Raw genomic sequence first — 24,523 nt, 5'->3', positions numbered from 1 at the left:
GGCCCGCTGTGGCGCTGGGAACCCGCCGCCCGTGCCCACCTGGGGCCTCTCCAGCAGCTCAGCCGTGCAGGGAGCCCCGAGGGGATGCAGGGCCCTGGATGGAGCGTGCGGGCGCCTCTGTGACCCCGTGGGGCAGGGAAGGTGGCTGCTGCCCTCCCCGGGGTCCCAGGCCAGACCCCCTGGCTGCTGCCCACAGCCCCTAAGGGAGCCGGCTCTGCCTGGCTGGGGGCTCAGGTGAGGGGGGTTCCCCACCCCGGGAGGGGTGCGTCCTCAGTGGCCCGGCTCCATGACGTCATCTCCCAGGGCAGAGACCCAGGGTCCCCGGGGGAGGCAGGCGGGTCAGAGCCAGGCAGCCTTGGCCACCTCAGAGGATGGGGGAGGGGCCCGGGGGTCGGAGGGTCTGGAGGCACCAAGCTCACGGTGGTCGATGCACGGCTGAGCCGGGGGTCTGCATCCGCCCCGCGCCCCCCCCCCCCCCCCCCGTGACGGGCAGACTTCAACCCGAGTCGTCCTGCTCTTTTCTTTTTAAAAATTTATTCATTTACTTGAAAGTTCGAGTTACAAAGAGGAGACAGAAGCCTCCTGTCGGCCGGCTCCCTCCCCAGATGGCCGCAGCGGGTGGGGGCCTCTCTGAGTGCCCCGGGCGGGTGCGGGGGCCCAGGGACTTGGGCCGTCCTAGTCCTAGGGAGCTGGACCGGAAGTGGCGCAGCCGGGACCGGGCTGGCGCCCACGTGGACTGCTGGCATCGCAGGCTCCACCCCCGGGCCACGGCGCCGGCCCCAACCTGCGTCTCCCCGCGAAACACGGCGCGGGCCCCGGCCCCCGGCCAGCCTCTTGCCACTCGGCGCCGTGGCTGCAGCCCTGTCTGGGGACCCCGCGCCGTGGCTGGTCGTGGTGCGCATGTCCTTCGGCTGTTGCTAGGACCTGGTGGTACTGGGCTGAGGCGCGGAGCGGCCCCTGGTCCCCGCCTCGGCCAACACGGAAGCCGCCACGGGGGCGTGGGGCGTGGAAGGGCCCGGCCAGGGGGACGCACTCGGGCAGGAACTGGGGAGAAACCCACGCCTGGGCCTGGGCCAGCGGGGGCGCTGAAGCAGAGGGCCCACGGAGGAAAGCGGACAGATGGACGGACGGCTGGGCCAGAGAAGCAGTTTACGCCCGGCCCGTCCTGGCCCAGCCCGGCCCACGCTGCAGTTCGTTTACAGGCCTCCGCGCCGCTTCCCCGCAGGCAGGCTGGTGGCGCTGCGGGGCGTGTGGGAGCGGGGGCCGAGCAGGCTTCCTATAGAACGTTCCAGGCCTCGGGGAGCCCGCGAAGCAGGACAAAGTGCTCTTGACACAGGAGTCGGCAGGACTTCAAGTATCTGACCGCAGTCGCTCGGTGTCCCGGCGGCCGGACGGGCGCGCGCCGCGCTCAGGAGGCGCCGAGCAGGCCGGCGGGCAGGGCACCCTCCGCGCCGTCCATCCCCGCGGCGGCCCCGGCTCCCGCGGCGGTTCCACACGGGACCCCTGGAAGGCCAGAGAGGAGGGGTCTCCGGCCTGCCCTGGCTCCCGCCTCCCGAGCCCGCCCGCTCGGCCAGGCGCCCACAGGGCCTCGGCACGGCCCCGCCCGGAGCCCTGCTCACCCCCGGCATCCGGCAAGGCCACGACCACACAGTCGTCCTCCTCCTCCTCCTCCGTGTCTGCCTGGAAGCCGTCCATGTCCGCAGCCCCAACCTGTGGACCAGGTGCATGCGGCCGTCACGGGCGGGCCCCTGAGGCACCGTGCAGACCCCCCAAACCACCACCAGCCCCGCCTCGCTACAGCCGCCGCCTGCTCCTCCACGCCGGGGCCGTGGCCTCGGCGCTCAGCAGCCCTGCCCGACTCTGGGCACAGCCGGGCACGAGCCCAGGTCAGAGGGACCAGGGGTTGGGGAGGCCTCGACCCAGGGCTGCTCCCGTGTGCCCACCGGTGGCTGTGGGCCCCGCCCAGCAGGGGGCGCTCACTCTGCTGCGGAGGGGCCCCACCAGACCCGGGCGTGGTCAGGTCACGCTGTGGGGCGTCGCCGGCCTCCCCAGGCACCACACAGGCTGCTGAGACCCCGGGACACGGAGCGGCACAGCGTCCCCCAAACCCACGTGCTGGAGGATCGGCCCCTGGGGTGGCGGTGACCTCTGACGGGGCCAAGGTCGCGCTGGCACCCTGAGCCGGTCCCGGTGTGGGCAGTGGGTCTGGCCCTCGCCGGCCTCCCAGCCTGTCCTGTGACCACTCCACTCCTCCCACTGCCCACTGGCTCCACGCTCCGCCGTGGCCTTGACCCTCCCCGGGGGGGAGCCTCGGGCCACGCCACCCCCTCCCTGCATCGGAGAAAGCCCAGGCCCGGGGGAGGGTCCCGGAGCACAGGAGGAGGCGGGACGGCTCGGGCCACTAGGCCGATCACACAGGGCACCGCTACGGCCCTGGGCTCGGAACTCAGACTTAACCCTCTGCACAAGGAAGGAGACCCACATCCGGCGCCCGGACGCAGCCCAGGGCAGCCCAGGCGGTGCCGTGGGGCAGCCGGTTAAGCCACCCCCAGGACGCCGGCTTCCCACATAGAGCACTGGTTTGAGTCCCAGCCGTTCCACTTCCAGCCCAGCTCCTGCCAATGCTCCTGGGAAAGCAGCGGAAAATGGCCTGGGTCCTCGGGGCCCCACGTGCCCCATGCCGCCCCCCGGGGGACCGGACAGCTCCCGGCTCAGCCCCCGCTGTGGCAGTCCCCGGGGGGGGGGGGGACCCTGTAAGACCCCACCCTGTCTAGGACTGCGCAGCCAGGACAAAGCAGCGTGTCCGAGCCACGCCACGGCTGCTGTGTGACCAGACGCGGCAGGGGAGGCGTCCTGCCCCGCCGCGCACAGCTGTGGGGAAGCGTTAGCGGGCCAGGACCCGACCCCGCCAAGCCACGGCCACAGGCCCAGGGCAGACACGGCCGCCCTTAGATGGGCCTGCCTGTGGGGTGGCAGGGACCCCGCGGGTGGGCCGCCAGCCAGGGAGGACGCCTGCCGTCTCCTGGGGACAGGCGCAGGGGGGAGAGGCGGGCGTGAGCTGGGGGGCAGCTCCCTGCCCTGCCGCACGTGGCCCCGAGCACCACCACCCAGGCCGCCACACCCTCGGCTCTGAGTCGCTAAAACCCTGCACTGCCGCCCTGCGGCCCCACGGGAGAACCCCGCGCCCCCGCGCGGGTGCAGGCCAGCTTCCCGGGGAGAGCAGGCGGCTGCGCCCACAGTCGAAAGAACAGGGGGCCCCGCCTCTCACAGTACAGGGGCGTCCCGGGGAACCCCGAGGTGCGGGCAGGGCCGGGACCCCGGGCACCAGGCAGTGGGCTGTCCGTGGCCGTCCATGGGACCCAGCAGGTGCGGGCACACCCCCGGGCCTGATGAACGCCGAGACGGAGCCCTGGGACGCCCCGGGGCCGGCCTGCCACGGGAGCCCAATGACGCGCCATGGCTCCGCGACCTGCCCAAGCCCACGCCCACCCCCGCACACAGGCACGCGCAGGCCCGGGGCTCCCCGTGTGCGGAGCAGGGGCGGAGCCGCGAGCCCACCCCCGGCACGCAGGCACGCGCAGGCCCGGGCTCCCCGTGCGCGGAGCAGGGGCGGAGCCGCGCGCCCACCCCCGGCACGCAGGCACGCGCAAGCCCGGGGCTCCCCGTGCGCGGAGCAGGGGCGGAGCCGCGCGCCCACCCGCGACACGCAGGCACGCGCAGGCCCGGGGCTCCCCGTGCGCGGAGCAGGGGCGGAGCCGCGCGCCCACCCGCGGCACGCAGGCCGCCCGCAGGCCCGGGGCTCCCCGTGCGCGGAGCAGGGGCGGAGCCGCGCGCCCACCCGCGGCACGCAGGCACGCGCAGGCCCGGGGCTCCCCGTGCGCGGAGCAGGGGCGGAGCCGCGCGCCCACCCGCGGCACGCAGGCACGCGCAGGCCCGGGGCTCCCCGTGCGCGGAGCAGGGGCCGAGCCGCGCGCCCACCCCCGCACGCAGGCACGCGCAGGCCCGGGGCTCCCCGTGTGCGCCCACCCACCTGCCCGTCGTGCCGCCGCTTCTTCATGAACTGGGTGATGCACATGCTGCCCGCCGACTTCCTCTTCAGGGAGCCGGGCGCGGCCGGGGCGGGCGGCGCGGCGGGGGCGGGGCCGCCGTCCTCTCCGGGGGCCGCGGGCGCCGCGGTGACGTAGCTCCAGCGGCAGGGCACCGGCAGGTGCTCCTGGTCGAAGCGCTGCAGCACCCGCGGGTGCACGTACCAGCACATGCGGAAGTCGGGCCGCTTCTCGTACACCGAGTTCTCCGAGATGAGCCGCTTGAGCCGGGCCTTGGAGGGCACGGCCGCGTCCTCGGCGGCCGCGGGCGGCTGCGGGCGGCCCGGGCTCGGGGGGCGGCCGGCGTCCCGGCCCAGCAGCCCGCGGCGGCAGCGCTCCTGGAACTCGCGGATGATGACCTTGCTCCCGTGCACGTTGCCGTGCAGCAGCGGCAGCAGCTGCGCCAGGACTGGGGGAGGGGCGAGCCGTGAGCGGGGCGGGGCCAGGACTGGGGGGGCGGGACGAGCCGGGGGCGGGGCGGGGCCAGGACTGGGGGAGGGGCGAGCCGTGAGCGGGGAGGGGCTGGGCCAGGACTGGGGGGCGGGGCGGGGCGGGGCCAGGACTGGGGGAGGGGCGAGCCGTGAGCGGGGCGGGGCTGGGCCAGGACTGGGGGAGGGGCGAGCCGTGAGCGGGGCGGGGCGGGGCTGGGCCAGGACTGGGGGGAGGGGCGAGCCGTGAGCGGGGGGCGGGGCGCGGCTGGGCCAGGACTGGGGGGGGAGGGGGTCGCGGTGAGCGGGGCCCAGCTGGGCCAGGACTGGGGGGAGGGACAGGGTGAGCGGGGGCGCAGTGAGTGGGACCGCGGTGAGCGGGGACATGGTGGGGGGGGCGCGGTGAGCGGGGGGGGGGGGCGCGGTGAGCGGGACGCGGTGAGTGGGGGCGGGGCACGGTGAGCGGGACACGGTGAGCGGGACGCGGGCCCCACCCGCTCCCGAGCCCCAGGGCACTCGGGCTCCCGGCAGGCCCCCTGTCTCTCTGTGAGGTAGAGGGGGATCTTGTGCACCTGCCGGTTCACCCCGAACACCCCCCGGCCAGGGCAGGAACCCCGCAGGGGTGCGGGAGGCCCTGATGCTACAGCCCCCCGGGCCCCCCACTCACCCCGCCCCCCAGGCCCCTCACTCCCCCCGCCCCCCCGCCCCCACTCACTCTGCTGGTCCCGCTTCTCCCTCTTGGAGGCCTTGGGCGCCTGCTCGTCGTCCGCGGGCGCCGTGTCCAGGAAGCAGGCCGAGAACTGCTGCAGCACCCGGAGGTCGGCGCCCGCGCAGCTGCCCACCGCGGACGCCCACACGCAGCCGACCTTCACGGGCTGCAGCACGCGGAAGCGCTTGCCCTTGGCCAGGAACTCGTCCCACTCCTTGGCCTTCAGCTTCTGCCGCACCTTGTGGTTCTCGGGGTCCGTGCACTCCTGCGGGGGAGAGCGCGCGTCGGTCAGGGCCCCGCGTGGGCCGGATCCTCCGCGCGCGGCTGGACCCCGCTGCACGGAGCCCGAGGCGCGGGAAGCCGAGCCCTGGCTCCCCGGCCCTCACCTCCGTCACGCCCTCGTCTTCAGACAGGTACCCGTGGGGCACGAAGAACCCGTCGTCCTCGTCCTCGTCCTCTCCCACGTCGTCGTCCTCATCCTCAGGGAGAAAAGCAAGCTCGTCACGCGGGGGAGCAGGGCCGTGGGCTGGGCTGGCGTGGGCGGGGCGGGGCTGGCAGAGCCAGTGAGCCGGGGTGGGGCTGGCGAAGCAGGCAGGCGGAGCCGCGGTAGTGGGAGGGGTTGGTGGGGCGGGGCTGGCAGAGCCAGTGAGCGGCGGGGTGGGGCTGCAGCCGTGGGCAGGACGGGGCGGAGCCGTGGGCGGGGCTGGCGTGGGCGGGGTGTGGCGGGAGCCTGTTAGCAGCCAGGCGGAGCCGCAGCTGTGGGTGGGGCTGGCGTGGGCGGGGCGGGGCTGGCGAGCAGGCAGGCGGAGCTGCGGCCATGGGCGGGGCTGGCAGAGCTAGCGAGCGGCGGGGTGGGGCTGCGGCCGTGGGCGGGGCCGGCAGGGCGGTGTTGGCGTGGGTGGGGCGGGGCAGGGCGGAGCCGCGGCTGTGGGCGGGGCTGGCGTGGGTGGGGTGGGGCTGGCAAGCAGGCAGGCGGAGCCGCGGTAGTGGAAGGGGGCAGACGTGGAAGGGGCGGAGCCGCGGTAGTGGGAGGGGTTGGTGGGGCGGGGCTGGCAGAGCCAGTGAGCGGCGGGGGGGGGGCTGCAGCCATGGGCGGGGCTGGCGTGAGCAGGGCGGGGCTGGCGAGCAGGCAGGCGGAGCCGCGGCTGTGGGCGGGGCTGGTGTGGGCGGAGCAGGGCAGGGTGGAGCCTCGGCCGTGGGCGGGGTTGACGTGGGCGGGGCTGGCAGAGCCAGTGAGCCCGGGTGGGGCTGGCGAGCAGGCAGGCGGAGCCGCGGCTGTGGGCGGGGCTGGTGTGGGCGGAGCAGGGCAGGGTGGAGCCTCGGCCGTGGGCGGGGTTGACGTGGGCGGGGCTGGCAGAGCCAGTGAGCCCGGGTGGGGCTGGCGAGCAGGCAGGTGGAGCTGCGGCCATGGGCGGGGCTGGCAGAGCTAGGGAGCGGCGGGGTGGGGCTGCGGCCGTGGGCGGGGCTGGCGTGGGCGGGGCGGGGCTGGCGAGCAGGCAGGCGGAGCCGCGGCCCTGGCAGCAGCCGGCGGCCTGTCCCATCCCGGCCGGTCCTTACCCCCTCGCTGTGGGACAGCGACTCCCCGGGCTCCTCCTCCTCCCACTCCTCGTCGCTGTCCACCTCGTAGTCCAGCAGCGTCTGAAAGGGACACGCGCAGGGCGTCGGCCGGCTTCGGGGACGCCAGGCCCCCCGGGCGCGGCGGGGTCCGGAGCGCGGGGCTCACCCAGTCCCGGGCCCAGGGGTCCCGCGGGCGGATGACCGTCGTCTTCTTGTTCCACGTGCCCCAGTAGGCCGGCCGGTGGTTCTCGGAGAACTGCAGGAGTTTCATGCGGCCGAACTTCCTCCGCTCCGGGACGCCGCCCACGATCACCACGTCACTGAGGGAGGCAGAGCCCCGCTGAGGCCGGCGCCGGGGGCAGGAGGCCGGCCCGGGGCCCGCGGGCCGCGCCCTCACCTGTTGAACAGCTCGGCGCTCGGGCCGCAGAGCCGCGTGGGGCCGGAGCGCAGGGGCCGCCGGCTCTTGAGGTCCTTCAGGAAGGAGAAGTCGCCGTCCTGCTGCCGCAGGAGCTGGTCCAGCCGCCGGCACAGGTCCTGGCCGAAGGCGGCGCGGCTCTGCGGCGCCAGCACCATGTGCTCCTTGATCTCAAAGGGCGCGAACTTCCCGCAGGAGCCGGCCAGGGTCTGCAACAGACGAGGGCCCGCTGGGACACGGGGCGCCGGCCGCGGCTGCTCCCAGGCCACTAAACACACGGCCGCCCCTGGCACAGGCAGACCGTCAGCGGCCTCGCCCGCGGGGACGACGAGCAGCCCGGGTCATGGCGGGCCACGCCGGGACGGGCGGGCGTCCGGCCTAGCCGTTAGCACAGCTGCGGCCCACGCTCGAGCGCTTGGCTGTGAACCCCAGCCGAGTCCAGCACCCGCGAAGGCAGCGGGAGACCTGGACCGAATCCGCGCTCCTGGCTTTGGCCTGGCCCCGCCCTCAATGTTGTAGGCAGCTGGGGAGGGCACCATCAGATGGGAGGAAGTAAGTGTTGTTTTTCTTAAAGATTCATTTATTTATCTAAAAAGTCAGAGTTACGGGGGGGGGGGGTCCTTCCATCCGCTGGTTCACTCCCCAAATGGCCGCCATGGCCAGGGCTGCGCCAGGCCCAAACCAGGAGCCGGGAATCCATCCGGGTCTCCACGCGGGTGCAGGCCCCAGCACGCGGCCCATCTTCAGCCGCCTTCCCAGGCGCGTTGGCAGGGGGCTGGTGGCCCAGGCGACCGCTCGGCCGGCCATGCCGCCAGGCTGAGTGAACAGCACCCAAGGCCTTGGGGGTGTGGGCTGGGAGCCAGCCCCCGGGGTCTCTAGCTGCTCCCTGGCGACCCCAGCACACAGCCGGGGCTCGGGGACGGGCGCTGGGCACACGGGTGCCACACCCCACGCCCCACGCAGAGGATCGGCCAAGCAGGCGCTGAGGGCGCACACCAGGAGCAGAGGCCGGAACACTGGGGAGGAGATCGGTCGCCCACCCAGAGGCCGCGAAGGGACCAGCGAGCGACGCTGACGCGGAGGAGAGCGCCAGAGAGCAGCCTCCGTGGGCCGCCAAGGACGAGCCAGGCCACACACAGGCCGCCATCTCTCCACAGAAAAGCTCCGGTGCGGCGGCAGCGGGCGGGCGCTCTCCTCCAGGGGCCCCGGGGACGGGTGCGGAGAGCGAGCGCCTCACAGGAGCGCGGGTTCGAGTCCCGGCTGCTCCACTTCCCATCCAGCTCCCTGCTGTGGCCTGGGAGGGCAGTGGAGGACGGCCCAGGTGCTTGGCCCCTGCACCCCCCGGGAGACCCGGATGGAGCTCCCGGCTCCGGCTTCGGCTGGGCCTGGCCCAGCCCTGGCTGTTGGCGGCCACTGGTGGAATGAACCAGCAGAGGCGAGATCTTTCTCTGTCGCTCTACTTTGCAAAGAAACAAACCTACGCAGAAAGCCACTGTCTCCCACTCCTGGGACAGCCAGGCTGTGACAGTTAAAACCAGGCAAGGCTGACCCAGAGCTGCGGGTGCCGGCGTGGGAGGGTCCCAGGACCAGGCTGCCAGTGGCAAGCAGCAGTTCAGAGCCCCCAAAGGGCAGCACAGGGGCTCTGGGAGGGCCTGGGGGGACGGCGGCCCCGGGGCCAGGATGCCCAGGCTCCGGGTGCGTGTGGCGGCCTCTGCCCGTCTCAGCACAAGTCTCTCCAGGGCCCCCGTTCCTCCCAGCAGGCCACTCCGGGGACAAAGCGAGGGACCCGTGCCTCCAGCTGTCACTTAGGAAGCCCCGCCGCCCGCCCGCCCACCGCCCGCTCACCTTGGGCGCCTGGGGTGTCTTTGGTTTCTGGAAGAACCTGGTGATCTCCGCCTTCTCCGCTTTGATGCGCTGCCGAGGGGAGAAGCCGTGAGGGGAAGCCGAGCGCGGGGCAACCCCGGGGCCGCGGCAGGAACCGAGCGCCGGCCCCAAAGGACCCGAGCCGGCGGGCACAGGCCGGGCCAGCCCCGACAGAACCCACCCCTCTACCTTCTCCTCTTCTCGTAACCGTTTCTCCTCTTCCTTTTTCCTCTTCTCCTCCAGCTTGGCCCTGTGAGAGGCAACCCAGTTCAGGCCCCACACGGCCGGGCCTGGCGCCACCACAGCCGGGCCTGCACCCACACAGCAGGGCCTGGCGCCACCACAGCCAGGCCCTGGCTTCACGCGGCCGGGCCTGCACCCACACAGCAGGGCCCTGGCCTCGGCCTCATGCGGCTCCTCACTGCTGCCGTACAGGAAGCAGTGTACCCCCCCCCCCAAGATCTGTTTATTTATTTGGAAGTCAGAGTTAAAGAGGGGACCCACTGGTTCGCTCCCAAAGTGGCTGGGCCAGGCCGAAGCCAGGAGCCTCACCCAGGTCTCCACGTGGGTGCAGGGGCCCAAACACCCCCCCCCCAGCTCCCGCACCCCCTCCAGCCCTTACTCCAGCGCCCCCCTCCCGCACTCCCTCCAGCGCCCCCTCCCGCCCGGCTCCGCACTCCCTTCAGCGCCCCCTCCCGCCCAGCTCCCGCACTCACTCCAGCGCCCGCCCCCTCCTGACCGGCTCCGCACTCCCTCCAGTGCCCCCTCCTGCCCAGCTCCCGCACCCCCTCCAGCGCCCCCTCCAGCCCGGCTCCCGCCCTCACTCCAGCGCCCCCTCCCGCCCGGCTCCCGCCCTCACTCCAGCGCCCCCCCCCCGCCCGGCTCCCGCACCCCCTCCAGCGCCCCCTCCAGCCCGGCTCCCGCCCTCACTCCAGCGCCCCCTCCCGTCCGGCTCCCGCACTCACTCCAGTCCGGTTCCCGCACTCACTCCAGCGCCCCCTCCCGCCCGGCTCCCGCATCCCCTCCAGCGCCCCCTCCAGCCCGGCTCCCGCCCTCACTCCAGCGCCCCCTCCCGCCCGGCTCCCGCCCTCACTCCAGCGCCCCCCCCCGCCCGGCTCCCGCACCCCCTCCAGCGCCCCCTCCAGCCCGGCTCCCGCCCTCACTCCAGCGCCCCCTCCCGTCCGGCTCCCCGGCTCCCGCACTCACTCCAGCGCCCCCTCCCGCCCGGCTCCCGCATCCCCTCCAGCGCCCCCTCCCGCCCGGCTCCCGCACCCCTCCAGCGCCCCCTCCCGCCCGGCTCCCGCCCTCACTCCAGCCCCCCCCCCGCCCCCTCCCGCCCGGCTCCCGCACCCCCTCCAGCGCCCCCCCCCGCCGGGCTCCCGCACTCACTCCAGCGCCCCCCCCTCCCGCCCGGCTCCCGCGCCCCCTCCAGCGCCCCCTCCCGCCGGGCTCCCGCACTCACTCCAGCGCCCCCTCCCGCCCGGCTCCCGCACCCCCTCCAGCGCCCCCCCTGCCGGGCTCCCGCACTCACTCCAGCGCCCCCCCTCCCGCCCCCCGCGCCCCCTCCAGCGCCCCCTCCCGCCCGGCTCCCGCGCCCCCTCCAGCGCCCCCTCCCGCCCGGCACCCGCGCCCCCTCCAGCGCCCCCTCCCGCCCGGCTCCCGCACTCACTCCAGCGCCCCCCCTCCCGCCCCCCGCGCCCCCTCCAGCGCCCCCTCCCGCCCGGCTCCCGCACTCACTCCAGCGCCTCCTGGCGCGCGCGCCGCCGCTCCTCCTTGCGCAGCAGCTTGGCCGCCTTCTCCTCCTGGTCCTTGGCGCGCTTCTCGCGGCGCTCCCGCTCCCGCAGCTCCCTCTCCTCCTCCCTCTTCCTGCGGGCCTCCTCCTTGGCCTGCCGCGCCGCCTCCCGCAGCCGCTCCCGCTGCTCCCTCAGCACCTCTCTGTCCTAGGGGACAGGGGGCGACTGGACGGGCGCACGCGGACGGGGCTCCTCCGCCCCAGGCCTCCGCAGACGCTCCACGCCCACGCACGCTCCCAGGGACCGGGGCTCCTCCGCCCCACGCCCGCGCACACGCCCAGCGCCGGCTCCAGATGCTGCCCCACGCCCGCGCACGCTCGCGGGGACCGGGGCTCCTGTTGGAGCCAGCCGCCCCCCCCCCCCCAGCTGCAGTAAAACAAACAGGTGCACCCCCAGGAGCGCCCGCCCGCCCCAGCCCCGCCCACTCGGGGAGGGTCCAGCAGGGTGGGCCCCGCCCTGCTAAGCCTCACACAGTACGGAATAAGGGAGAACTCATAGAAAACAAGACGGACATAAATACACTTCTCTCTAAAGCCACCTCTCGGGGCCGAGCACTGGGGCACAGAGGGCTAAGCCACTGCTGCGATGCTGGCATCCCACGGGCACCGGTTCGAGTCCCGGCTGCTCCACTTCCGGTCCAGCTCCCTGCTCACGCACCGGGCAAGCAGCAGAGGACAGCCCAGGGGCCTGGGCCTCTGCACGCATGTGAGAGACCCGGATGGAGCTCCGGGGTCCCGGCCTCGGCCTGGCCCAGCTCTGGCTGTTATGGCCGTTTGGGGAGCGACCTCTGTATGGAAGATCTGTGTGTGTGTGTGTGTGTGTGTGTGTATGTGTGTGTCTCTCTCGTGCTCCAATTCTGGGCACCGAGCGACTGCCGCTAACTTGAAAAAATGGGTGTCAGCCGCATCCTGACGGGCTCCCTGCTGGCAGGGGGAGCCCGGGGCCTCCCACACCCGCCCGCGCGGCTCAGCCGTCCGAGTCTGGGTTCCCAACCCCCCGTGCGTCTTTGTGGCACACAGGGGAGGGGTCGGCCCCGGGAGACGAGCCAGGGCGGCAAGGGCTGTCCCAGCCGCGGCACCCGCTCTCGCTGGCCACACCTCGGCCTCCTCCCCACACGGCACCCAACTGAAATTCCAGGAAAGAACAGGCGGGGCAGGCGTGCGTGGGGGGCGCGGGTTAAGCCGCTGCCCACGCGGGAGACCAGGACGCGGCTCCCGGCTCCCGTGACCAGGGCGGGAGAAACCAGCAGACAGGCGCGCGCTCTCCCTCTCTGCCCTTCACGTCCATGGAAATCAGTGAATAAAGGATCAGCCTGTGGTCAGGACGCCCACACCGCGCCGAAGGAGGCCTGGGTTCCGTCTCCAGCCCCGGCCCCCCGCTCCGAGCGCAGAGACCCCGGCCCCCAAACCAGCCACAGCTCTAAGGAGACGCCGCAAACTCCGGGGCACCGAGCTGCCCCGCCCCCGCCCCCGCCCCGTGGGGGGCCTCGTGCCACGTGGTGGCCGCAGATAACAGCGACTGGGGAGTAACCACCCATCCAGTGCTGGGGACGCTCGCGGGAGCGGGTGGGGCCCCGGTGGCTCCTGGGACGGCCGGGTCTGGCCAGCCCGGGCCCAGCGGGGAAGGCAGAGGGGCCCGGCCTCGGGCGGGAACGCGCCTTACCCTCTGCAGCCTCAGCTTGTTCTTCTCCCGCATGAGCTTCTTGGTCACCTGAAAGGAAACGGCTCGCGTTACGGGGGGCTGGGCGCCACCCGTCCGCGGCAGTGCCAGCCCCTCAGGCAGGGGCCCCGCGCGGGACCACGCGAGAAAAGCCAGGACCTGGCCGCCGACCGCTGTCTCCACCAAGTGACGCGGCGCCAGCTGACCGTGCGGGGCGCAGGCAGGAAGGCGGGCTGGGGGCACCCGCCTGCCCCAGAGGGACGGATTCTGCTACAGACACCATTTGACAGGCAGACAGAGACAGAGAGCTCCCAGCGGCCACCACTGCCGCCTGCCAGGGTGGCGTCGGCAGGAAGCGGGATCAGAAGTGGATCCGGATCGGAACCCGGCACTCGATGGGGGACGCGGGCCTCCCGAAGGATGGCGCTCAAGAGAGCGTGGGCCCCGTGCCGCCGACCGTCCTGTTTTCCCAAGGAAGCCGACACTGGGAAATTTACCTGGAATTTTGGGAACCGTTTAACCAAAGGTGGGGACACATTTTTCTGCCAAGGCCCATTTGGGTGTATAACGTCATTCGTGGGCCACACAAAATCACCATCTTAAAAATCAGCCTGCTGCAGATCTACCGAGCCGAGTGCCACCCGCGGCTCCCTCGGCAGGGCCGGACCCTGCCCACCCCGATTCAGCACTGACTGGAGCCTGCAGGACACGCGCGTGGGCGGACTGCTCCCACGGGGCCGCTGCCCACCCCGATTCAACACTGACCGGAGCCTGCAGGACACGCGTGGGCGGACTGCTCCCACGGGGCCGCTGCCCACCCCGATTCAACACTGACCGGAGCCTGCAGGACACGCGCGTGGGCGGACTGCTCCCACGGGGCCGCTGCCCACCCCGATTCAACACTGACCGGAGCCTGCAGGACACGCGTGGGCGGACTGTTCCCACGGGGCCGCTGCCCACCGTGGCGAGCTTGGGGAAGGTCAGGCGCCGGTTCCCGAAGCACCTCACGTCCCAGGCACACGGCGCCCAGCGCGTGGGCCTCGAGGAAGGACCGAGACGCCAGGTCCCTCCTCAGCCTCGGCAGGGCCCGCGCACAGCGGCAGCCGCCAGCGACCGAGCGAAAAGCCACGGTAAGCGCGGGTTCGGGCTCGGGGAGACTCAGACTCCCGGTCAGAGCGCCCAGTCTTCCCGGGGGTGGCGACACCCACGCCAGACCAAGCGCTTGAGAAAGGGCGGCCTGGACCCCCACGCTAGGCTCCGTGCTGTGGGCCCCTGTGTCCCATAGCCCGGGCCGGGCTTTCAGGACCCCCCCTCTGCCCATCAATGACCAGCAGCCCGGGCAACTGCCCCCCAACCTGAAGCCGGCGCCTCCCTGGCGCGCGCGGCACCCCGCAGGCCTTGCTGGCCTGGGCTAACCTTAGCCGCTGCAAATCTGACCCCAGGGTGCACCGCGAAGCCGCCACATCTCGCCCACCGGGAGCACGGCCAACGGGATCCGGGGTGCCGGAAGGAGCCACCGACCCAAGCAGAAGAAAGGGGGCAGTGGCGGCGTTTTGCACCCCGCCCTCTGACTGCTCACTAGGGAACGGCAGACCTAGGCCGAGGGCAGGGAAGCCACGGCCGGTGAGGGGAGGCTGAGGCCGGCACGGGCAGGCCCGGCTGCACTGTCCAGGTTCTAACAGCGGAGGCTGCCCAGGCGTTCGGCGGCCCCTACGCCACTTCTGGGGGGCGGCGGGCGATGGCCCTGCCCTCCACGTGGGAACGCTGCGTGGAGTTCCCGGCTCCTGGTGGCTGGTCCTGTGCCGTGGACACCGGGGAAGGACGGAGCAGAGGGAAGCTCTCTCTGACAGATGAGGTTTTTTTTTTTAAGTTAGTAAGAGACAGAGAGGAAGGTCTTCCTTCCGCTGGTTCACCCCCAAGTAGCCGCTACGGCTGTCGCTGCGCCGATCCGAAGCCAGGAGACGGGTGCTTCTCCTGGTCTCCCATGGGGTGCAGGGCCCAAGCACTTGGGCCATCCTCCACTGCACTCCCGGGCCACAGCAGAGAGCTGGCCTGGAAGAGGGGCAGCCGGGACAGAACCGGCGCCCTATGGGATGCCGGCGCCGCAGGCGGAGGATTAACCACGGGAGCCGCGGCGCCGGCCCCACAGATGAAGTTTTGAAAGATGCTCTCCTTCATCTGAAAGGCGGAGCAGAGCGGAGAGGCAGGCAGGTCCATTAGCCAACCGGCGACAACGATCCGTGCTGACGTCACCGACCACCCTCCACTCATTTCCCAGAGCGTTGGCGGGAGCTGGACTGGAAGTGGAGCAGCCGGGAATCGAACCGGCACTCGGATGTGGGAGGCTGGCGTCGGGCGTCCCAAGCAGTGGCCTAACCCTCAAGGCCACCCCCAATCGAACAGCAGGACAGAGAAGGCAGAGGGGAACTGACCAAACCTCCCGTCACGGGGCCTGCGCTGTGGTGCGGTGGGCTGAGCTGCCTCTCGGGGCCCGCATTCCACACTGAGTGCCTGGTTCGAGTCCCGGCTGCTCCACTTCCAGTCCCGCTTCCTGCTAACGTGCCTGGGAGGCAGCAGGTGCTGGCCCAAGTGCTTGGGTCCCTGCCACCCACAGGAGCTCCAGGCTCCTGGCTTAGCCTGACCCAGCCTTGGCTACCCGGGGAATGAGCCAGCTGCGGGAAGACTTTTCTGTCCCTAACCTTCTAACCTCTCTGTCATTTTCTTTCAAACAAATAAACCTGAAAAACAAAACAAAACAAAACCAAAACAGCCGTGCCACGGTGACGTTCGAGTCGTCACAGAGGAAGGTGGGGTCCCCGGGAGCTCCCAAGGCCCGCCCACGGGGGAGTGAGCCCCAGCCAGGGGGCTCCCAGAGCAGGCAGAGAGCCTGTCTCCGCCCGGGAGAGTCTCGGGCAGGGAACACCACGACAGCCGTCCCTCCAACGGCCAGCGGAGACGCCGGAGCGGGCCGCGGGGCGCTGTGACACTTGCAGGACCGCATTCACGCAGAGACGGGCCCAGGCCCCTCCCGGACCCCCCCCAGCCAGTGCTCAGGTCCCTCCCACACAGCAGGGCGGGGCTGCACAGAACCCGCAGAGGCCAGCTCGTCTCTAACGACTTAGAGCACCGTGGCCGCGCTGGTTAGGGAACAGGCAACCCTTCCCGGATGTCTTCAAGCCCCGGCTGGCTGACGCTGTGGGCGAGAGGGGCTGACGGCTGAGCGCCATCACAGGCAGGAAGACCGCAGCCACCCGGCCCCGGCTGGCACAGAGGCGAGCCGAGGGTCCCACGAGACACGCATCACGCCGGCACGTGCCGAGGAGCGCCCGCGGGCCTCACGGCAGAAGGCGGCTCCGCGTCAGCACACCTGGGGTCACCCGGGGTTTTCCAAAGGGAGGATCTCCAGATCCCCAGGACTTCACAAAAAGCCAAACGGGCAAACACCCTGGGCGGATCCAACACGGCGCAGAGACGGGCCTCCTCCCGCGGTGACCAGCAACAAAGCAAGAGCCCCCCGGAGCCCGGGAGAGCAGGAAGCTCAAGTGGGAGGGACTCGGACCCCCAGGGAGCAGTTGGGGCTGGAGGCAAACACAGCGCGGGCCTCTGGGCTCTGCACGGCGCACTTGGCATTGGGGGTCCAAGACGCGCGCCACACGTGCACCCCCCCCCACGACACAGCTCAGCAGGGTCTCCAGGGCACCGGCACCGTGCCGGGGGCTGGCCACCAGCTTGGCATTTGGGGAGGGGACCAGCAGGTCGGAGCGCTCTCTGCCCTGCAGGTGAAAACCAACAGGGAGCCACTTTCCCGGAGGTGAAAGGGATGGAGCCATCGAGAAACTACAGGGGCCCCTGGAGATCAAACCCAGCAGGCCCCCCCCAGGCCCGCATTCCAGAGACAAACAAGCCACAAAAGCACCCGGGCTTTGCTTATCCATACGTGTGGGAGACACCCGGGCTTTGCTTATCCATACGTGTGGGAGACACCCGGGCTCTGCTTATCCATACGTGTGGGAGACACCCGGGCTTTGCTTATCCATACGTGTGGGAGACACCCGGGCTTTGCTTATCCATACGTGTGGGAGACACCCGGGCTTTGCTTATCCATACGTGTGGGAGACACCCGGGCTTTGCTTATCCATACGTGTGGGAGACACCCGGGCTTTGCTTATCCATACGTGTGGGAGACACCCGGGCTTTGCTTATCCATACGTGTGGGAGACACGCGGGCTTTGCTTATCCATACGTGTGGGAGACACGCGGGCTTTGCTTATCCATACGTGTGGGAGACACCCGGGCTTTGCTTATCCATACGTGTGGGAGAGACAGACACAGAGAGCAGGCTCTCCCGTCCACTGCCCACTCCCCAAATGGCCACAGCATCCGGGGCCGGGCCGGGCCGGGGCAGGAGCCCGGCTGCAGGTCTCCCGTGCGGGCGCAGGGGCCCGGGGATCCGAGCCACCACCGGCTGCTGTCCCCGGTGGGCGCGGGTTCGAGTCCCGGCTGCTCCACCTCCCATCCAGCTCCCTGCTGTGGCCTGGGAGAGCAGTGGACGATGGCCCAGGTCCTTGGGCCCTGCGCCCGCGTGGGAGACCCGGATGGGGCTCCCGGCTCCTGGCTTCGGCCTGGCCCAGCCCCGGCCGCTGCAGCCATCTGGGGAGTGGCCCCGCGGACTGCAGCTCCCCGTCTCTCCTCTCTGTAACACTGCCGTCAAGTAAATTATGAATAAATCTTTGCCTTTCAAATACTATTTTTCGTCAAAGTGACAGACGGAGATCTTCCGCCTGCTGCCCACTTCCCGAATGCCCGCACCAGGGGAGTCAGGATGCGGGAGCGCCACCCGGTCTGGGCTGTCCGCTGCCGCCTCCCAGGGGCACCGGCGGGGAGCTGGGCGGGGAGCCGAGGCGGCACGGATCCCGGCTCCGACACGGGACGGCGGCGTCCTGAGCGCAGGTGAGGCTGCAGACGGCACGCGGGGCCGGAGCTGAGCACGCATCCCACTGCACCCTCGGACAGTGGTGTCTGGCACTCAGCGGCCCCCGACCCCGCGCCCCTACAGACCTGCGCACAGACAGGAGGGAGCCACCAGGGCTCGGGGGAGCAAGGCCAGCAGCGCCCGCCACGCCGCCCCTCGGCCAAGTCCACGCGCGGAGACCTAGCGACGCGGCGGGGGTACTCACCCTGTCCACGGGGGTGGAGCTGGGGGACGGGCTGCCCCGGCCGCGCTGCCTCTTGGGAGCAGGCTGCCCCTCGGGGGAGCTGCTGGGCGAGGAGGAGCTCAGGGAGGAGGGGCTGGGCGCAGAGTCCGGCCCCGGCTGGTCGCTCCCGCAGGCGGGCCTGCTCCGGGCAGGTGTCTCGGCCAGGACGTCCCGCAGCAGCACCACGGGCACCTTCCCTTGGCACAGGATGCCGCCGGCCGCCCGCCAACCGGCCCGGCCCTCCTGCGGGTCGCAGCGCCGCCCGGCGCCTCTGGAGCTGTCGCCCCCCTCGTCCGCAGCACAGGCGCCGGCGGCGACGGTCTCTCCTGGCAACGCCGGCCCAGCCTTCGGAGCGGCCTCGGGCAGCCCCGGCTGCTCTCTGACCCCGACTCCCTTCACTGCCTTCCCGGGGGCGGCGGCCTCGGCCTGGAGTGGGCTGTGGCCGGCGGGGCCGGCGGGCAGTTCGCACGAGTCCTCGGTCAAGTCTATGACGACGGCGCCGCGGTCCGCGCTCTCCTGGGCCCTGGTCCGCAGGCAGCCGCCCAGCGGCCCCTCCCCGTTGAGCAGCGGGGGCCCGAGGCCGCCCTCGGAAGCCAGACAGTCGTTCTCCACGTTGTCCAGCGAGCCGGCGAGCTGGGGGCCTGGTCTCCGCACGGCGCCCGCGGGGCTCCTCGGCGCCCCCGTCGCGGCCTCTTTCTCCTTGGGTACAAGATTCAGGCGCTTGAACGGCAGACGGGCTGGAAGAGCGGGGGCGGCCGTTAGTCGGGCAGACGGTGACCACCGGCGGGCGCCCTGCCACTCCACGAGCTGGGGCAGCACCAACCCGGCTGGGCCCCGAGCCTCCCGCTCACCCCGTGCCTTCCCCACAGCCGGAGTCAGAGGAGACAAGGGGGCAGCCTGGGGCCCAGCGCGCAGGACGCCCCCTTCAGAGCGCCCGGAGCTGAGTCCCGGCTCTGCTTCCCGCTAAGGCGCCTGGGAGACGGCCGACGGCTCCCGGCCAAGTCTGTCACTCAGGTGGAGACCCGGAGAGGTGGGTTCCAGGATCCGGGCGGTAGCTGGGCCCGGCCCTGGCCGTCATGGACACTTGGGGGTTACTTTACTGGCTTTTTTATACAGTTTTTCTTTCTCTCTCTCTCTCTTTTTTTTTTGACAGGCAGAGTGGACAGTGAGAGAGAGAGACAGAGAGAAAGGTCTTCCTTTGCCGTTGGTTCACCCTCCAATGGCCGCCGCAGCTGGCGCACCGCGCTGATCCGAAGCCAGGAGCCAGGTGCTTCTCCTGGTCTCCCATGGGGTGCAGGGCCCAAGCACCTGGGCCATCCTCCACTGCACTCCCGGGCCACAGCAGAGAGCTGGCCTGGAAGAGGGGCAACCGGGACAGAATCCGGCGCCCCGACCAGGACTAGAACCCGGTGTGCCGGCGCCGCAGACGGAGGATTAGCCTAGTGAGCTGCGGCGCCGGCCTAGACTGGCTTTTAAAACAAGGAGGCCGGCGTCCGCAGCTCGCTCGTAGTCCTCCCGCTGTCACTCTCAACCCCACTGCCACCAACACCTGTCACTGTCACAGGAGGTCGGAAACCTGGTAACAGCCAAGTCTTAAACCCAACAGCCAGCGGCTGTGTTTGCGGCACCGGCCACCCCTGGGAGCGCTGGCCCGAGTCCCGGCTGCTCCCGCCAAGCACCCCGGAGAGCAGCAGCCGAGGGGCTGAGCGCTGGGCCCTGCACCCACGTGGGAGACCCGGATGCAGCTCCCGGCACAGCCTGGCCCGGCCCCAGCCTTTGCCCGTTTGAGGAGTGAACCAGCGGATGGAAGACCTCTCTCTCCTCCTCTCTGTAACTGGGCCTTTCAAGTAATTAAACCTAACTTAAAAACAACAAAACAAAAACAAAGCCACACCCGGGACCCCCCGTTTGTGCACACAACCCAGCCGCGCCCCCTGGCCTGCAGGTGGACGCGCTTCCGGCCTTGCCCCGGACACGAGTGGGGACGTCTCTCCCTACACCACAGCGGCTCTCGGCCGGGGCGGTCCTGAGACCCAGGGGACGCCTGGTTGTCCTGGCATTGGAGACGTGTCTACGCCCGTCACCCGCTCCCAACCGCCCGAGGACGGGAGACCCCACTGTCCACGCACCCGACCTGGGGAGCTCAACCCCGAAAGGCTCCCAACTCCCACACAGGCTCGGAGCGCGGACGCACAGCCGCGAGGGGAGAGGCGCAGAGGCCGCTCCCTGCCACGGGCGACGAGGTGGGCGTGCGGTGTGCACGGAGCACGGACGGCCTCCCTCGCGGCCGGCCAGGGAACCCCCACTGTATCTGCAAAGACGCAACTGTTTACCCCCCCCAGACCCCCAGGAGCCGGCGAAGCCCCGCCCCCGCCCCAGCCCAGCCCGGAGAGTTACCTTGTATTAACTTCTTAACCGGGAAGGCGGCTCTGCCTTTGCAATCCATGGCTGCGAAGAAGAAGAAAAATGTGTCAGAGGAAGAGCCGTTAGCTACAGCCAGGGGACACCGGCCACACCCAGAGACAGCCCACCACAGCCCGAGCTGGCCAGGCCCGAGCCGGGACAGGGAGCTCCCCGTGCGGGGCGGCTGGGGGACAGCGGGGCCCTCCTCCTCGCTGTGGCTGCAGCCACTGGCCGTGCGTGAGCACAGCACCAGGAACACGACCCCGCCGCCCCTGCCGCCCCCGCCGTGCCCGGCTGGCCGCTGGTCTGTCCAGCCGCGACCTCGGGATCGGATGCCACGCAGCCCGGGGTACCAGCCGGAGAGCAGCTCCGCCGCCTGCCAAGGGAGCCGGCACGCAGGGATCGCCCGCAGAATTCTGGGAGAGCTGCCCGGAGCGGGTCAGGCCAGGGCCCCCCAAAAGCCGCCTGTGGCCACTGCCCGGGCTTGGGGAGTGACAGGGGCAGGGCACAGTCGCCGGCCAGTGCCAGGCTGAGCCCCCCGCTCCCCGCCGCCCACACGGGGAACCCGGGCTGCACTCCTGGCCCCAGGCTCCGGCCACCGTGGGCACTTGGGGACCGGACAGGGCGGCCTGCGAACCCCTTCCTTTTCCAGCCGTGCACAGCACCCGGGCTTGGCCACCGCGCCCAGCCAGCCCGTCCTCCCTCCTTCAGCCGCGGGCCTGGAACATCCGAGGCCTGCTAGCCTCAATGCAAGGGCCCCCAAGCAGGGAGGGGGCTGGGAGGTCGCCCCGCCGCACAGCCGCGGGGGACACGTCGCAGGGGTGGGGTGGGGGGCAGGGATGCTGCTCCACCTCCCCACGGGCTCAGACACCTCGGGTCAGACAAGGCTGCTGCGGCCACCCGAGCAGGTCCTGGGCACCTGCTGAGCCCCGAGCGCAGGCGTCCGGTGGGGAGACACACGGCTCTCGACCACCCCCTGACGGTTTTTGGGGGACCCCAGGCAGGCCAGAAAGACTCCTATTGTCACCGGCAGGGGCAGAAACCCGGGGGCCCAGCCCCCTAACGATCGCCACCATCCAGGCCTCGGACCTGGGCTTGCCCCCCCCCCGGCGCCCCGCACTGGCCCGGGCGGCCTCCTGCCTCAGTTTCCCCACCCGCTGCAGGCGCCGAGCTGCCCAGCGGGCGCCAAGGCCCGCGGGAACCTGCAAAGCCGGCTCTGGGGGCCTCCGTGGGCCTCGGACGCCCGTCCTGGCCGCCCCCGAGGGCCCCGCACGGACAGACCGACCCCAAAGCGCCCCCCGGGGGGGGGGGAATGAACGCGGTCGCGGCCGCGACAAGAACGTCGGCGCCGCAAGGCCGTTGCCCGCGATCCCGAGGCTCCAGGGCCGCCGAGGCAGGCCGGCCGTCGGGAGGCCCGTCGCCAACCGCCGTCCCGGCCAGCGCGGGCCGCGCGCGCCGCGCCCCCCCGCCGCCGCCGCCGCCGCGCGGGCCCGCACCGACCTCCGGCCGCGGCCCTGGCGCCCGGCGCCCCGCACTCCGGCTCCTCCAGCATCGCCGCCGCGGCGGCTCGGGCTCCCCTCAGGCGGCGGAGGCGCGGGCTCCGCTCCGGCGGCCGCTGCTTCTCGCCCTCCCGCCCGCGCCGCTGCTGCCGCGGCCGCTGCGCTCGTATTTGGCGGGAACCGCGGCGACCCCCGCAGCCCTCACGCCGATTGGCCGAGACGGCGTCACGTGACTGCCCGCCTCGGGAAGCGAGGACCGCCGCGAGCATCCTCGCGAGAGCCGCGGCTTCCAGTCCTCCCACAGGTTCCCCCATTGATCGCGGGGCCGGGGGGAGGGGCTGTCCAGCGGCGGCCTGCGATTGGCTGCGACGGGACGCGCTGCGATTGGGGGCGAGAGACGTCAAGCGGCGAGCCCGGCGTTGCGATTGGCGGAGCGCGTGGGATAGGTCTGCGGGAGGGCGGGCCAGCCTCTAACGTCACGGGAACGTGTGACGTAGGGCGCCGGTGACAACTTGCAAACCGGAGTTTGGCGAGAATTCTGAAGTGTGGCGTTTTCCTCACTCGGGGCTGGGCTGAGCCTAGCAACAGCCGTGGGCCGTATGAGTTATCAGGGGTCCCGGGGTCCCTGCGCTGCGCCGGCCCCAGCGCCCCGGCCCCGTGTCCACGCCCGGCCCTGTCCGCTCGGCTCCCGCGGGGCCGTGCCCGCTGCGGCCGCTGCGTGAGAACGTGCATTTGCAGACCCTCGAGCCCCCGGGCCCCGTCCGATGGCGGATGCCTAAACGCTGGATAAAGTACATCTGCGAACCAGAAATATCGACGCTGGGCGGGCCGGGCAGGTGCAGAGCCGGACACACCCGCGGCGGAGTCTGGACAGAGGCACCGACTTGCTTTCTTCCTTTTAAAGAGATTTATTTATGTATTGAAAGGGAGAGAGAGATTGAGAGAGAGAGGTCTTCCTTCCGCTGGGTCACTCCCCAGATGGCCACCATGGCCAGAGCCGGCCCGATCCAAAGCCAGGAGCCAGGAGCTCCATCCGGGTCTCCCACGCAGGTGCAGGGCTCCCAGCACTCGGGCCATCGTCCACTGCTCTCCCAGGCCACAGTAGAGAGCTGGACCGGAAGTGGAGCAGCCGGGACTCGAACCGGCGTGCATATGCGATGTGGCCCTGCAGGTGGCGGCTTTACCCGCTGGGCCCCAGCGCGATGCTAGGGTTTACTTTTTTAAATGAGGGATTTGAAAGGCCGGGGGTGGGGGGCGGGAGACCTTCCACCCTCCCCAGAGGCCCACAGTGGCCCGAGGCTGGGCCGGCCCGAGCTCGGAGTCCGGAACGCCCACGTGGGTTGCGGGGCTCTCGGACGCGGGCCCTCCCAGCGCACTGGTCGGGGGTCGGCCTGGCTGTGGAGCGGCTGGGACTGGGGTCCGAGGTCGCAGGGGCCGCGGGCTCCACGGGCGGCGGCTGACCCCCACCCCCGCCCCGCCACGGTGCCGCTTGGAGCGAAATGACCGGATGAAGAGAGTGCGCTGTGTATACGCTGCAGCCGTCCGCGGGACAGAAATCTCCCTTTCCGATCAAACGGGAGCGCGGGGAGCCATCCGCCGAGGGGAGCCGGCCTCGGCCTGAACACCAAGGCCGCCGTTAACCCGGCGCGCGGCGCCCACGGCACCCACCGAGGGCGCAGGGAGGAGGTGGCCACTGCCGCACCGCCGTCCTCCCGCGCACGGACCTGGGTCCTCCCGCCTCGGATTTGTTGGATATTAGGATGAGTGGCGAATTAGAGCGGATTACAGTTGCATCTTTGGAAAAGCTGGTGGGGGAGCAGGGAGGGGGAGGGGGAGGGGGAATAGGGGAGGGGAGGGGTGGGGGAGCAGGGCAGAGAGGGGTGGGGGAGCAGGGAGGGAGGGTGGGGGAGCAGGGGAGGGGGAGGGGAAGCAGGGGAGCAAGGAGGGGTGGGGGAGCAGGGCAGAGAGGGGGTGGGGAGCAGGGGAGGGGGAAGGGAAATAGGGGAGGGGAGGGGTGGGGAGCAGGGCAGAGAGGGGGTGGGGGAGCAGAGGAGGGGCAGGGGGAGCAGGGGAGCAGGGAGGGGGAGGGGGAATAGGGGAAGGGAGGGGTGGGGGAGCAGGGAGGGGTGGGGGAGCAGGGGAGGGGGAATAGGGGAAGGGAGGGGTGGGGGAGCAAGGAGGGAAGGGGTGGGGAGCAGGGGAGGGGGAGGGGAGAGCAGGGGAGCAGGGAGGGAGGGAGGGAGGGGTGCGTTAGTCCACCGCACCTGCGGACTCCCTGTCGTCTGTCCTCCTGCCAACAAAGCCCTTGCGGTGTGGGGCGGTAACTGCTATGCCGGACCCCCCCCCCGACGGTGAAACGCCGGCCCCCCCCAAAGCCCTCACCGTCCCGGGCAGCACCTGCACCGCCCCCCCCCCGTGGGCTCCAGCGCAGAGGCCGCACCACGGCCCGTCCCCCCCCCACCCCGGGAAGCGGCACCCACGCACCCTACCGCCTTCACCCCCGCCCCGCTCCGCCGGCCGAGGGTGTGGACCCCACCGTCCTTGCCCCTCCCCGTCGGTCGGGGCCACGTAGGGGGCGCTCAGCTCTGACCCGCCGCCCTCGCCCCGCGTCTCCTGAAGCCATCCTCCACCTCCCATCCGCCGTCGGGGGCCGCTGCCCCCTCCCCCAGTGCAGGCATTTGGAATCTTCCAGCCGCGTCTGCGCCCGGAAAACACCCAGGGGGGCCGGCGCCTGCAGGGCCGCATCCCACACGGGCTCCGGTTCGAGTCCCGGCTGCTCCACTTCCGGTCCAGCTTCCTGCTGTGGCCCGGGAGAGCAGTGGACGATGGCCCAAGTGCTGGGCCCTGCACCTGCGTGGGAGACCCGGATGGAGCTCCTGGCTCCTGGCTTCGGATCAGCCCAGCTCTGGCCATGGTG

At 71.7% G+C, this 24,523-nt stretch overlaps 1 protein-coding gene across 4 annotated transcripts; it reads right to left on the bottom strand.

Annotated features, from left to right (window-relative positions):
- Positions 1–515: 515 nt before the first annotated feature.
- On the bottom strand, positions 516–21,816 carry CHAF1A (chromatin assembly factor 1 subunit A). 4 transcript variants are annotated; one of them, XM_070058653.1, is made up of 15 exons: positions 21,608–21,816; positions 20,102–20,152; positions 17,687–18,441; positions 12,513–12,560; positions 10,795–10,997; positions 9,247–9,307; positions 9,040–9,108; positions 7,177–7,403; positions 6,946–7,099; positions 6,780–6,860; positions 5,609–5,701; positions 5,229–5,487; positions 4,031–4,494; positions 1,620–1,710; positions 516–1,503 (listed from the first exon to the last, which is right to left on the bottom strand). In XM_070058653.1, exons 1-15 carry the CDS (start codon positions 21,657–21,659, stop codon positions 1,409–1,411), a joined length of 2,703 nt encoding a protein of 900 aa, XP_069914754.1. In that variant the 5' UTR covers positions 21,660–21,816; the 3' UTR covers positions 516–1,408. The 4 variants fall into 4 exon arrangements, with proteins under 4 accessions (XP_069914754.1, XP_069914755.1, XP_069914757.1 ...); XM_070058654.1 differs by lacking the exon at positions 21,608–21,816 and adding an exon at positions 21,262–21,561; XM_070058656.1 differs by lacking the exon at positions 21,608–21,816 and adding an exon at positions 21,310–21,561.
- Positions 21,817–24,523: the final 2,707 nt, after the last annotated feature.

The sequence above is a fragment of the Oryctolagus cuniculus genome, chromosome 16, assembly GCF_964237555.1.
Source record: "Oryctolagus cuniculus chromosome 16, mOryCun1.1, whole genome shotgun sequence".
In the NCBI taxonomy this organism is placed as follows: domain Eukaryota; kingdom Metazoa; phylum Chordata; class Mammalia; order Lagomorpha; family Leporidae; genus Oryctolagus; species Oryctolagus cuniculus.
The sequence above is the reverse complement of the archived record's forward strand: the minus strand, read 5'-3'. Positions and strand labels throughout refer to the sequence as shown.

Bases quoted from the DNA above. Each gene is read 5' to 3' on its own strand.
- CHAF1A (XM_070058653.1), bottom strand. From the start codon at position 21,659: ATGCTGGAGGAGCCGGAGTGCGGGGCGCCGGGCGCCAGGGCCGCGGCC. The intron at 20,153-21,607 runs GTCGGTGCGGGC...TCTTCTTCGCAG, and splicing joins CGCCAGGGCCGCGGCCGGAG to CCATGGATTGCAAAGGCAGA. The intron at 12,561-17,686 runs GTGAGTACCCCC...GTTTCCTTTCAG, and splicing joins GCTCCACCCCCGTGGACAGG to GTGACCAAGAAGCTCATGCG.